We start from the raw sequence: 14,868 nt of genomic DNA on the forward strand, positions 1-14,868 counted from the left end.
ATTACATCACGTCTAAATGAAAACAATAAATTAAATATGAGATCATGTGGGGGTGGGTGGTGTGGTGTAGAAAAACTAGTGTGAAATAGGAATAACTTTGTTTTGCTATGCGCGCCAATAAAGATATATTAAGTAAAAAAGTTATTAATTGTGTCATATTGCGATTGACCGAAATAACAAAACAGTGTTATCAATTATACACAAGTGTTTCTCAGTGTGGTAGGGTAAAAAAGTAGAGAAGGGTATAGTGAAGTGTTATGTATTTATCCATTCGAGGTGTGTGGGTGTGTCTAAAATGGAACAGCAACAGGGTTTCAGCTTTCTCTGTGTACCAATTTGTATAATTGTATGGAAACATATCTTGTGGGATACGCAACAGAACTGCCCTGACATACATTTCGAACACCTGACATCTTCAATTCATTTATTATCCTACTCCATGTCGTCACTTCCGCATCAAAAACTCACTCACAGTCTTTTCCTACAAAATTAATAATACAGCAGATTAATTTGGCATTCTCTATTTACTATCTTGTGAGATACTTTTATTTTATTTTTTCTTTTACACATACCTTCACCCCAAAATAGGGATATTCCTTCATATATCAGTTATTTTAGTAATATTTTTGTGTATTTCATTTAGTGTTCGTTTGGTATTTTTTATTTGGGATAATAAGTGATTTTTTTTTTAAATTTAGAAAGCTCAATCCGTTTGGTAAACTATCAGAAAATCACTTATTGTTAAAAATTGTTGTGAGAGAAAGTTATAAGGGAAAGTAGCTAATGAGGTGTTTTCGTTTTCTAATTATGTCGGAATCAGTTTCAAAGATGAGCTGGGTTTAATGAAATTTATAAACTTTCGAAAATACCCCAATCTATTTCACGCAATCTCTTCTCTTCATGCATTTTCTCTTTTGCATCCCTTTGCTTATTCACGCCATCTATTTCACAGAGTTCTCCTTTTCTTGAATATCTTCTATTCTTCCTATTATTTTTTCTTGTTGAATCAATTGAAGCATACTCTTGAGAAGCCACAAGACTCAAGTAAGAGGCATATTATGTTTATTTCTTCTCAATCTCATTCTTTCCTCTTTCTCTTTAATTTCTAGGGTTTTAACTATAAATTTCATTCCTCACTCTCTCTTTAATTTCTAGAGTTTTAACTTCAATAGTTGTTGCTGTTGATTTTTTTTTTCTTTTTCCGTTCCTGTTTTTGTTTCTTTGATATAAAATTTATTTTTAATGGAATATATTGTATTTAACTTGAAACATTAGTTTAGAGCATTTGAATACAAATATTTAATTTTCAACATAATACCTTATTTTTAGTGTAGGATGGATTGGAAACATATTTGATACAAATATATATATATATATATATAAAGTGAAAGTGCTTACTCTTTTATCAAAGACTTTAATAGAAAATCCATTTTAATATAATCCCTTTTTTAGTCATTATGCACAGTTCACAACACTTTCGCAAAAAAAATAAAAATAAAAATTACCAAACATTTAGAAACTGATTATTGTACCAAAAACACTTTTAACAAACAGTTTACCAAACGTCAAACTGCTTTCTCTCACAGCAAATCCGACTAAGATTATTTTCACAGCATAGCAATGCCAAAATGGCCCTTAGAATTTTGTTATTTATAATCTCATTTTACTAACCATCATCTTTTATCAAATTAATAAAATAGGGACATTCTCCTATAAGTATTTAAGTTAATGATTGGTTACTTACTTATAATTTCGGCAGTTGGATTCCATTTAAGAGACTATCAACACATTTAATGAATGCAATCCAATGACCAATATTAGAAGTATATAAATAATCCATAACATAAAATAAAATACTTTCTGGAGAATCTCCCAATAAAAATATAACTAAAAAGTCAGTTGCAAAAAATGGGGAAATAAGCAACTGTTATTTCTGTACAGAACACATTCACACCAAAAATACCAAGAAGAACCCAAAAAAAGAAAAAAGAAAGAAACCTTCATAAGAGTGTACAGATAAAAGTTTTTCTGTTTTTTTTTTCCTCTAACAATTCATAATTGTTATTTACCAAATAATGGAAGATTAAACATGGATGGGCTAATACTAGGATAAAAAACAGTCAAGGGTTGAAGAGCAAATCCCCACACTTGCATTTCCAGCTTATAGGCTTATAATTTGTAATGTCATCGCCTCTGGAGTAAGCTACATTCTTGGGGCTTGTTCTGGTGGAATCAGGGAGGCTGCCATGGCTTCTGATTTTACTGTGGCCTTGGACTTGGGGGGAAACAGGGACCTGAACTGCCACACAATGCCCACAAGCACTGCACCTGCTCTCACACCTTGGTGGTCTTGATCCTATTTGACGTGCGTTGACCACCACCCCAGCTTCATTTTCCTCAAGAACATGACCTCTCTGCGTAAATATAATTATAAAAACTCAGTCAGGAATCAATTAACACTCTGGTATAGAGTTTGCAGACTTCATATTCAACTGGTAGAAAGAAGCAAATTAGCAATAGCATAGACATATAATAATGTCCGGACATCCGCATAGGAGAATTTATTATGCAAATTAGCAATACCACATATATATATATAATATGAAGTCTTACCGGAGCAGCCTTAGTAAGCTTGCTTGAAATTAGTCGAGCACCTGAAAAAGAAAAAAAGAAACAGAACCCATGTTAGTTTTGCTTTTTCTTTTGAACAAAGAGGGTTACATTAGCGAATGAATTTGAACAATGGGGGAGGAGTTGTTAACCTTCAGCCATGAATCTCAGATGGGTCGAGCTTGAAACCAAGAGTAGGAAGATGGAAATGATTAGATGTCTATTTCTGTGCCAACAGGCGCAATTTTGAGTGCTGCCCATTTTTCAGAAGTGGGTGGAGAAGAAGAGAGCAAGCGGCCGCAACCACACCAAACCTAGATGAGAGCAGACAAGTCGTAGGGAGGTAAATAAAAATCAAAGTAAATATATGGTAGAGAGAGAGAGAGAGGTGATCAGGGTGGCAGTGTTTGCAGGAATGAAAATTTTCTGAAAAGTGTAAGAAGAGAGGTTTCAGAAATTGAATGCCAGCTTCATAATGCAGAAAGACTACTCTATTTTTTTCCTTTTTCACCCCCCAACTCTGTAGATGTATATGTATCAATGAGGGAACGTGGAGCGCAGAGGCAGAGTACAAAGGGAGAGCTCAAACGAAAAAGGGAAGGACCTCAGCCTCGTTTCATGAGCCTCCCAAAAACCAGGTAATTTGTACAATTATGATTTATGTTTTAAAAAAAATTAAATATAAAAAAACTTTTCTGAGTTGCATTGCATGCATAAACTTATTATTATTATTATTTTAAAGATTGACAGATACATACGGAACGGACAGGGCAACTGTTGGGAGAGGCCTCCTCTCTCTCTGCATGTATGAGAAATACTTGGTTTTCGTTTTCTTTTCTTTGTGGAAATTTTGGGTGTTCCATTTTAACACGCTAGAGAGTGCTCTGTTTTTTCTTTTTCTCGTCTTAAAAACAGCACATGGGTTTTGTAGATTTCCCCAGAAAGATACTACTACTTTGGGTGTGTTTAGAGGAAAAAGATTTTTTAGCACACCCAGCCAGAAGTTGCTGGACAAGTTATTTCTATTATGGGGTAAGTTTGTGACTGTGAGAGTGATAATTTTCTTCCATGAAATTCACACACCACTTGATTTTTTTTTTTTTTGGAAGGGAGATCAGATCAATAATGACAGACACTTCAGAGCTTTTATCAGTGTGTGTGGTTGAATTGAATGAATCTGTGCCATTAGATTTGTACCTCGTGCGCAATAATGAGATTAGTTATTCATCAAGTTCCGAAGCTACCCTGTATAGAAAAAGAAGCATACGTAATCAAATGCCATCCATGCTTGTTTTTTAGCAAAATTTTGAGGGACACCAGTTTTGGAGATGAAATTCCAATCCAGATTTGGACCCTTTTATACTTGACAAGAACTGGTGGATATAAACCATCAATCAAGGTTGTTGTCCCTAGGACCCATCAATGCATTTTACATTCACCACATAATTTCCTGAGCTGGGATTGTGTTGAGCAGACGACTCTTAGCCATTGAAGCGATATGCGCAAGCAGACGACTAAACTCGCGTGTGGATGGATGCTCGTAGCATTTTTATAATTGTCTATTATATTACCAACATAAACCTACCTCGTGTGGAAAGAAACTTGCATGTCACGAAGTGTATAACCTCCTCTTGTCGGATATAAAATTTATTAACTTTGAGCAAACAACCACAAATTATTAACAAAACTTTGAATGTACATGTCAAAAGCCTCATCTAAAGTTGTTGGTCCCTCGTTCAGCCAGCCACTTCCAACACAGGACCATTGCAGACTGAAAAAAATAACACAGGACCATGAATTATGAATAGTGCTTACAAATTAACAACTGAAGTCTGAAGGTGTAGCCAAAGCTCAATATTTAAGTAACCCCGTGAAGAAGTCCCAGCTTCCAAAGCCTTTGAGAAACAGAGGGCTTTCTCTATCTGCTTTGCCGTGTTGAGTGGTGACCACATTGATTCAGTTCTGACAAAAATGTATAAATCATCATCTGCTTACTTAGCTCTCTCATACTTCGAATTTATGATGCCCCATATCTTTGTGCTGCTGTTTACCCAATGTAAAAACTTTGTTCTGTGTCAATAGATTTACTGTTTTATTTTTTACTGATGTCAAAGTAATTTCAAATAATTCTGATATATCTCATCATCTGAAACTCATTGCATCTTAATACATTCAACAAGATCAATAGCGCTTTCTACTCGTTTATGATAAATTAGTAGCGCTTAAAATATGATTTTGCGTTTGGGTTTTTATCACAAATGGTCAATTAGGTTAGCATTATCTTTGCTCCTTTATGTATCTTTTAGACATTATTAGTCCTTTATATTACACCTTACACATCAATTTGGACCTGCCGTTTAGGCTATGTCAAAATTTATGTTAAATTGATGATGTGGCAGGTATGTGATTGGGATCCTAAAAAATCAGAAAACTAAAATAAAGAAAAGAAAAAAGAAAAATTGCAACTCTCCCCCTCCGATCCCCTTCCGTCTCTCCCTCTCTCTCTCTCTCTCTCTCTCTCTCTCTCTCTCTCTCTCACCCTCTCTTTTTCTCTCTCCCTCGCACCATCCTTTCAGTCAGGCCACCACCCCACTACCTAGACCATCCCCAAGCCCAATGCCACCATACAAGTTACAACCACCCTCATCCCTACCCGAGATCCACACCAGCCCAAGTCCCAGCAACACCCGAGAAGGGACGAAATTAACCAAAATGAGAGAGCGAGAGAGAGAGAGGAGATAGGCAAAGAGTGGGTTGCCACGGGGCAAGGCGATGGCAGAGGGAGAACGCAGAGGGGGGTATGGTTGCAGGTATTTCCATTTTCTTTTAGTTTTAATCTTTTTTATTTATAAAAAGACTTCATTTTCTTTTTAAAAAGGATTAAGTTTTAAAATATATCGCTATTTTATTTAAAGCTGCATAGCATTATCTCATTGGATATGTGGGTACCATATACATTCCATGTCAGCAATTTAACAAAAATTTTGAAGAAACCTAATGACATGACCAAATTGATGTGTGAGGTGATATCAGAAAAAAAACATAAAGAACCAAAGGTAATAATTTCGCCAATCTCAGGGACCATTTGTGATAAAAAGAAACCCTTCGCGTTTTAATACATGACCGACATTAATAGAATAAAATTGCTTGTAATCTCACTACCAGCCTTAGGAAGGCCACATCATCTCCCCCTCTCTCTCTTCCAGAAAAATGCATGTTAAACCGGCGGGATTTTATGTATGCTATGCTCTCCGTCAGTGTCCTTTCATATCTGAAGACTTAAATTTCTTTGTGAGGTCATCTGAGGCTGAAATGTTCAAAACACTCCCTCAAAGCTCGGCCCTGAACCTCGATCGCTTCTCTTTCCCGAGCGAAAACTAATGCAGGGCATGCAATGTCACTGGCTCTAAGGTAATAACAAAATTGGCACGTCACACAACAAAGTTGTCAACCATGTGTTGGATCACATCAGCCCCATCAGAATGTAGATAATAGGTTTTCACCTGACCCACACAAAAAAAACATTTAACTATGTCACACGGCTGCTTCTTAATCTAGCTTGCAGATGGACCAGCATGCATTGTGAAACCGATAAGAAAAAGAAACGTTTTGCAATGACATTAAAAGAAATGTGTTAAAACAGTTAAACATGATGAATTTCAAGGAAAAGCAGGGCTTGCCTGAATGGTACTGTGCGCAAGGTATCTTTGCTTACTTCCTTTGAAGCTCACATCAACCCGTTCCCAGCTCATTTTGGTCAAGCTTCTGATCATTTCCTCTACAATCGTGTTGAGAAATAAGTGAATAAAATGCCAATAGGCTAAGAATGACTACATTGAGACGAGCTCAGACTACGGCAATCATGGGGTTGACATCATAAAACTGAGTATCAGATGAAAGCAAAACTATCCATATCGGATGTATCCCACTACAGAACTTAGTCTCCCTCTAACTCTAATTACTATATTGTCATCATATTCACCATATAAATACTAATTAGTTAGTTTTTTATTTACACAAATTTTTCTCAGATTTTAGTTGCATCATTTTTAGAACTTTAGTTTTCATAGTACTACGCAAATCTTAGAAATAAGACAACAGCTAGAGGCCGTCAGAGAATTCCTGCAGCTACCATCTTATAGACTTAGTGTCCCCCTGATAAAGAAGAAACTTCATATTAAATTTCATTCTTGGTGCCTGACTAAAAGGCATTGGCAGTCTCGTTCAACTAAAAGGACTTATGTTCTAAGATTTAGGAACAGCTGATGCACTCCATTAAGTTTTTCTGTTAAACACATTTCATACCCAGAAAGCCTCCCCTCCTGTAATCTATGCACCTCCAGTTCTGTAACCATACATTCTGGAGTAATGAATTCCTAAAAGTGTCCCGCAGCCTAGTTGCATAACCCTTATGATTTAAAGGGAATAATATGTAAATGAAAGCAGAATTCGCAACGGTTTTCTTCCAATCTACCCATATATCCCATCATGGGAACATGGAACCTTATCAATAAAATGTCTCCATGCTAAAGCTGCAATAAGCGTCAGAGAGCAATGAGCCACTGATAATAAGTCATTAGTAAAACAAGATAAACAACTAGCAAACCTTCCAAGTCAATATGCTTGCATCCACTGGCTTTCGCTTCGAAAGATACTTCTTCTTGAGTACTGTCAGTTTTTATTGTCTTCACATTCACAATATGTGGATATTTGTCATCTTTGGATAAATGTTTAAGCTGATAGAAAAGTTCATGGTAAGATTAATTCCAGACAATTAAAGCATCCATGAGTAGCTACAGAATTACCTTTGGCAGCTCCTTCCTACGCCGTAGAGATGATGTACTCCATCCGACAAGGTCTATAAGAGTTGTCAAGTGCTTCACATAAATTATGGAAATAGTAATAAAAGAAGTTTGTGACAGTGTCAAATTGAAAGATTGACTCGCTCAAACTTTAATCTACTTTGAAGACCAGATGTGAACGCCAAATTAACTGATCCCAACATGTTTGCTTGAACAATGAGGATAATATTTAAATAATAAAAAATACATACACATAAATTTAAAGGATACGGTCATGGAGAACATTTGCATAGGCAACACGACGCCTGAAGGACTGCAATGCAGATCTGCAGAGACAAGAGATATGATGGCAAATCCTTGAATCATTAACTACAGTAGCCGATAATATGTTACAAAAACAAATGTAACTAACAACTAGGACTCACAAGAAATTAAGATCTTCGGTATCATTGACCATCTGAATAAGAAGGGGAGGTTTTCCTTTATCCCTATCAGTTAAAAACAGATGTCTTCCACTTCTACCTAGACACCATGAGGTACGAGCTGCTACTTTTTCCAGGGGTTGAAAGCCACAAAACACTGGAACCTGAAAAATGAAAACCAGCAGATAATCAAGAACTCAGAAGAATATGAAACCTCATTTGTAGGCAAAGCAGGCAGACATTCACTTGTCACTAATTTTCCAAATCATGACTTGCAACTTTTGTAGACACCCATAACCAACAATGATAAGGTTCCAAGGGTCTCTCCTCATAAAAGAAATCTTGAAAGCTTCAAAACTACATTTGTTGTTTAAATTAAGGCAACTCAATTAATTCTGTCGTCAGGACAGCCTTGGAAATGCAGAAACCGTCACCAATTGGGGAAGAAAACCCAATTGCAGTTCTTCCTCTTTCAAAAACTTGGCAGTTATGTGAACAAATTACCTAATTCTTCATTCAACTAAAACAAATTCTCATGCTTTCACTATCAAACGGCACCAAAGAGTAAAAAACTGATGTGAAAATGAAACAACTGATAAATTACAACAGAGAATAAGTACTGCAAAGGTAAGTTCATAACAACTCAAGTCACCTGTTTATGCCCCCTGGTACCAAGGTGCGGAGTTGCAGAGGTTATAAAATTCACAGGCTCCAGTCCAGCAATTTTGCCTTTGACTTTGTGCTCCAGCAATGGATCCTCAACTCCATCACTCCTACATTCTCCATTTTCCTGAGATTGTTCCCTCGTGAGGTCTCTTTCATAGAGCCTGCCAATGGCGTACCTTGCTATAAGGCCGCCTAATGAATGACCAACAAACGAGATCTTCTGAACACTTGGGTGGCGTTTTATGACGGAAATAACCTTGAAAAAAAAAATTATAGCAATGAAACTGAACCAATCCAACAAACAGAAAATCATAAACCCATGAATTCCAATTCAAAGGAAGATGACATTGACAAACAAGTTGGTTGGTTGATGAATGAATTTAGGCCAAAAGATAACGCACCTCTTCTGCTAATCTCTCCCCCATTACATCAACCCCATCAAATGTCAGCATTGAGCAATTGCATTCACTGCCTGCAATGCAAACTCATTTCATTATAGGGAAATGCAATTGGTAATTCAAAAAAAGCAAAAAAATTGTCTAAGCAAGCAAGTCATGGAGAAAAGGACTCACAGTGAACAATAACATCTTCTGGGTATCTCTTGAGAAACTGTTTTGCTGCATATTTCCAATTCTGAGCACTGCACCAAATGTAACACAAATTAATTAATAAATAAATGAAAAAGACGGAAGCTTGAGCTTCAACCCACATTCAATTTAAGCAAACAGAGAATATCAACCTGCCTATAAGACCATTCACCATTATAATAAGATGGGTAGGAGTCATTTTCCCACGCCCTTCATCCTCAACCTCCATATCAAAATTCCCCTTCCCGTCCGTTTCAGATTTCAAGCTGAAACACCGAAACTTTGGCAGGTAATGAAACGTTTCTTTTGTGCTCGTCCTTTTGCTCTTGTTCTTTTTCTTCCTCACGATGTTTTTCTTGCCTCTCTGCTTGATCTCATTGGAAGATACAATTCCAGAACCGTCGATCTCCATCTCCATGGAAGCCATATGCTCTGCAAATCTTGGTCAAATGGAGAGGTTTTGCTTGTTGTTAGCGGTTTTAGACTTTTAGCAGTTACATATACAGTCTTTCCACAAATCACAGTATATAATGTGGATTCCGATCTTTCGTTTTCGTTTCCAGGTTTGGTTTGGCCCGCACCGCGACTGGAGCTTGCCATCTCTGACTGGTTTGATATAAATTGCCCCTGTTTTTTCCAATTAATTACGAGAATTTTACACTGGTGTCTGTTGGTTAAGCTATGGAAAGCGAGGGGGTATATTTGGAACGTTTGCTACCTCCGTTGGGAAGCAAACGACTTTGACCGCTTGACACGGAATTCTCCTGCATGTTGTATACTTTTTTATTATATTTTTTCCCCAAAAAGTCCATGTTATTATTAATATATGATTCGTTAGGCAGCTTTTGGTTGAATTACGCAATAAATACAACATAAAATATTTTGTTAAGTTTCTATGTTTTTCAAAATCTGGGAATCTGGGTTGCCATCGGACATGAATCATTCAATTTGTGTGTTTACATCATGTCGTCAAACAGCTTTATATTAGATCTACTATGTTTTGGAATACCTCATCTTTTAGTTTACATAATCTCTTAATTTAGTTTTTTCTTTCCTTTTCTTTTGGCAAGCAGAGAAAAATGGTTTTGGCCACCCGAAGGAGTGAGTTAGAATTAAGTTAGGTTAAAAGTTTCATTCCCTTCCATTTATATGCTAGTTAGCATTATTAAGGATTCTTTAAAAAAAAGTACATTTTATTTACGGGTAATAACTCATTTAGTCATTACTCGTTAGGTTCTTTTTCAAGGATCATTCATGTCAAAAATCAACTAAATTAAAAATTGTTTACCTATTTGATTATTCGCATTTTTCATTTTCTGTATGTAACAAATTGTGTTTCTTTGCACCTTTTAGATGACCAAATAATTTCCAATCTATATGATTTGTTTGCATGTATGACTCTTGAAGCGAGACCTAAAATGTAGTTTCGATAATTAAATGGAATTGGGCAATAGTCCTAAGAAAGAACAGTGAAAAGTATAATCAGAACTAGAGTAATTGTAGCGTAGTAAAAGATTTTGTTGATCAACCGGCATAAATTCACATGCTCGCATAATCCTCACAAACTAGAGTGTCACATATCATATCAGTTAATCTCATTTCACATCTCTAGCCATTTGAGCTTTTGTGTACTCTAAAGTTTAAACCATATTTTTTGAAGGTGTAAATTGCATATTAAACATTTAGGTAAAGCACAAAATAAATAAATAAATAAATATCATGAAACAGTTGTAGCCCTCATGTCTTAGGGCCCCTAATCCCATAGGTTTCTGGGCTTTCATATTTTACAGTCATAGGTTTGTAGGCTTTCTTACGCTCTCATTGATCTCATGAAAGAAAGTGATGAAAGAGCCAAAGCCCAAAGAAAATGCCATGGCTCGTGTAAATAGTATAGCCGTGCGGCTATACTCGATTTTGTTTCTAAATTTTTTTTTTTCAATAGTATAGCCGGTTATAGATGAGCGGCTATAGTCTTTTAGATATACATATATATATATATGTACGTACGTATTTTTCAATAATACATTCATATTCTATACACGTCTCACGTTTTTAAAAAAGCAAACGTACAATAATTGTATTGTATATGTACATACATATTTCTAATGTTTTGTACATGTATTTTTTACAAAAGTTTTAGTAAGACACACAAAATTAACGTATTATACAAATAATTGTCACATATTATTGAATAAGAATAATATATTATATAAATATTATATAGTAGCCGATTCATATCTACTTTAGACAGTCCCGATCTCTTGGACCAAAGGAGTCCAAGAGATTGTGGTCACATACTGTTGAATATTAATCCAATGGTTAATTTTTTTTCTTAAAATGAGTGCAAGAGTGAGTGAACCGTCGAATTTACATCTAACGGTGAGTAACCACAAATCTCTTGAACCCCTGTAGTCCAAGAAATCAGGACTGCTACTTTAGATATGTTGAAACTAGCAAATTAATATTTATAAAGTACAAAGTAATGCAAATAGGAGGGTCCTTTCTTATTTTTTTTATTATAAATTAAATAGTGTAGCCGTACGGATATACTACAATTTTTTTTAAAAATTACTATAGCCGAGCGGCTATGCTTTTTTTGACAATGGCACCTACATTGCTAGCGATTACTCTTTTGAAAGAAAAAAAACAAAACAAAACAATACAGCCGAACGGCTATACGCCGTGTTTTTTTAAAATTTTTTTTTAAAAGTAGACTTGTTTTGACATGTGGCGCCTAATCGCCGGGGGGTCTTCTTTTTTATATAAACAAAATAGTATAGCCGCACGGCTATACTCAGTTTTAAAATTTTTTTTTTAAAAAAAAAAGTATAACCCAAACTGTATATTATTTTACACGTCGGCGACTAGGCGCTTTGCGGTTACTCTGTTTTTTTTAGTAAATAGTATAGTTGTGCAGCGATACACGATTTTTTTCTAATTTTTTTTAAAGAACGTATAGCAGGCCGGCTTTACATTTAAAAAAAAATTATCTTTAATAAATAGTTTAGACGAGCGGCTATAGTCTTACATATATACGTCTTCTATACACGTCTCACATTTTTAAAAAGCAATCGTACAATAGTCGTATTGTACATATATGTACGTATTTCTAATATTTTATACAAAATTTTCTATAAGACACACAAAATTCACGTATTATACAAATAATTCTCACATATTATTTAATCTATATCTATATATATAAAGCAAAAGGTAGAGAATGGTGAAACATTCAAAATACCAGAAAATGCCCTTGGTTAATGCAAACATTAAGAATTAAAATTATTAATTAAATGAGGATAATATGGTAAATTCACAATTTTTCATATTTAAAAAATTAAAATTTTCTTTAAAAAAAACCTCTCGCAAGCGCGGAAGCGCGTGCAGAGAGGCTAGTATATATAAAGCAAAAGGCAGAGAATGGTGAAACATTCAAAATACTAGAAAATGCCCTTTGTTAATTCAAACATTAAGAATTGAAATTATTAATTAAATGAGGATAATATGGTAAATTCACATTTTTTAATATTAAAAAAATTAAAATTAAAAACAAAATAAGATAATAGTGTAAAGACCCAAACCTAAAATTCACGTGTAATTAGTAATTTATTATGCGGAAAGACAATTTTGCCCTTTGACTCACTTATGAACTCAACGTTGACTTTTTGACCGAAAAGGAATTTGACAATTCCACATGCGCTGTTGTGTAGAGCACGACGATACGAGTTCATAGACATGAAGTAAGCTCGAATCGGAGTTGTAACGAAGAAAATACGATTAAAATATCACGAAAGGCAAAATAGTAAATAAGAAAATCAGAAATTTTATAAAAACCTCAGCTTCTCTTTCTCTTTCCCTCTCTCTCTCTCTCTCCCTCCCGATAGTTCTAGAAAACCAGTCGGGCAGCCACCTTCCAAGCCACCCCAACGCCACCTCACGCCACCCCAACCCTCCGGACCGGACCCAGCAGCACCGGCCAGCTCCCGCCATCAACCCCAGCCCGTCCGCCGCCCCTGCTGCTGTCTGGAGCCGCCGGAAACTGCTGGAAAACGCAGCAGTTTTGGCAGATTTTCCAACCTCAGTTTCTCCCTCATCCGGCCACCAAATCAGTCGTGTGAGGTATCGATTTCTAGCTATTTTTCGTGTTCTAACTGCTGTTTGGCTGGGTTTCGATCAATTTTTGCTGTAGATCACTCGATTTTCAAATTGAAATTCGGCCGACTTTCGGCCTCCGTGTTCGGCTATTTCCGGCCACTTTTTGGGGTAGGTCCAAGAACAAAAGTGACGCCAAATGGGGTGTTTTACCTAGGATAGGAGTTTGGAGTCTTGGTCCTGAGATTTTTCGACCACCCGAAATCGCTTAAGACACCCAAATCTGCCCGCGCGTGCTGGGCCTCGTGGGCGAGGGTGGTGGAGTAACTCTGGGCAGTTTTGAGATCCTCGTGTCATCACGAGCGCGTAGGATTTCGCGGATCTCGATTCGGAGTCCGTTTGAGCCCCGAACGGATTTTCTATATCGCGCGATCCTTGGGTGCAGTGTCGTCAAATCGTCGGATTGCGCTGAATTTCGGATATGTTGGTCTACATGATTTCAGGATCGTGTAGGATTCGACGGATTGCGAATCGGAGTCCCGGATACTCCGAAATCGCGAACCCTGGGGCTAGGGTTTGGATTTTAAGCGATAACGCGATTTTGGCTAATCCGACCGTCCGTTTCGGACCAAACTAGCAGAACATGGTTCCTTCTCTGTAAGGAACCTTCAGAGGAGCCCAGATTGGCCATCGGAGACCGTGGACCCACGGGGTCCGGGATCGGCCGATCTGGCAGTATATCGCTTAGTAAGGCTTCGGGTCTCTTAAGGTCGTTCTAACTGTCTAAAAAGCTAATGTGGGCATAAGAGTAACTTTAAAATGAGTGCACGTATTTCTAGGAGCCGGGGGCAGGGTGTTTAATTTGATTCTTTTTATTCAACAGTTTATTAATTTATTATTCATGGATAATCAGGCACCAGAGGTCCAGTCGACTTGCAGGAAGGACCTTCGAAGGGTCCAATTAGCTCGGACCATCCGTGAGTGGACTCTTTGTTTTAATAAATGAATTTAAGCAGTTCAGTTATAAGCTGTTTTATGCTGTTAACTATTTTATGTTGCATGCTGCCGAGTGCAATTTCCTTTAAAGCTTATATGAACAGATATTCTTGTTAATTATCAGATAAATGGCAGCAGAATTTTAAAGGTTACAGAAAGTTAATTATTCAACAGATTTTCTTCAGAAACTTTATATTTTCTTAAACCACCTGGTACCCAGATATTAAATGTTGCCTTCGGATTATATTTGTTACCTTCGGTTTAGTCAGCATGCTTGACAGTTGCCCCACGAGTTCCTTGGTACTCGAACTCGTGTGGAGCGAGTAATGCGGATAAAGGCGGACTACGGTTCCCTGAATCCTGCGAGTTGCGGCTCGGACTGACTTCGTGTCACTGAGACCTGCGAGTATGTGTCACCCATGGTGATGCAAGGAATTGACGGATATAAGGATTTGACGGAAATAGGGGTACACCTAGGTGATAGTTTTCAACTGTTTTCAAATGTATAGTTATATACATGCATTGATTTCAGAAATAAAGAAAATAAGTTAGTTTGTATAACTATTTTTACAGTGGGGTTAGTATGTTCATATATTATTTTCTAAGCTTTGTTTTGGGTCCACTCACCCTTCTTGTTGTTTTGCGCCCCCAGGCAGTAAACGTGCACAGGAATCCACCACCGGGCCACTTCCC

At 36.7% G+C, this 14,868-nt stretch overlaps 2 protein-coding genes and 1 long non-coding RNA gene across 3 annotated transcripts; 1 reads left to right on the forward strand and 2 right to left on the reverse strand.

Moving 5' to 3' along the window:
* On the reverse strand, positions 1,007 to 3,114 carry LOC18788480 (EPIDERMAL PATTERNING FACTOR-like protein 2). The gene is made up of 3 exons (XM_020555161.1): positions 2,763 to 3,114; positions 2,614 to 2,654; positions 1,007 to 2,414 (listed from the first exon to the last, which is right to left on the reverse strand). Exons 1-3 carry the CDS (start codon positions 2,869 to 2,871, stop codon positions 2,121 to 2,123), a joined length of 444 nt encoding a protein of 147 aa, XP_020410750.1. The 5' UTR covers positions 2,872 to 3,114; the 3' UTR covers positions 1,007 to 2,120.
* Positions 5,654 to 9,602, reverse strand: LOC18793485 (putative lipase ROG1). The gene is made up of 10 exons (XM_007225632.2): positions 9,240 to 9,602; positions 9,073 to 9,140; positions 8,902 to 8,972; positions 8,487 to 8,756; positions 7,838 to 7,998; positions 7,683 to 7,738; positions 7,416 to 7,468; positions 7,217 to 7,346; positions 6,291 to 6,388; positions 5,654 to 6,113 (listed from the first exon to the last, which is right to left on the reverse strand). The coding sequence occupies exons 1-10, from the start codon at positions 9,512 to 9,514 to the stop codon at positions 6,042 to 6,044; spliced, it is 1,254 nt and encodes a 417-aa protein (XP_007225694.1). The 5' UTR covers positions 9,515 to 9,602; the 3' UTR covers positions 5,654 to 6,041.
* LOC109946691 lies at positions 12,891 to 14,868 on the forward strand. Its single transcript, XR_002269782.1, has 3 exons — positions 12,891 to 13,206; positions 14,093 to 14,156; positions 14,828 to 14,868. It is a non-coding gene; the product is annotated as an uncharacterized LOC109946691 (long non-coding RNA).

The sequence above is a fragment of the Prunus persica genome, chromosome G1 (assembly GCF_000346465.2).
Source record: "Prunus persica cultivar Lovell chromosome G1, Prunus_persica_NCBIv2, whole genome shotgun sequence".
In the NCBI taxonomy this organism is placed as follows: Eukaryota; Viridiplantae; Streptophyta; class Magnoliopsida; order Rosales; family Rosaceae; genus Prunus; species Prunus persica.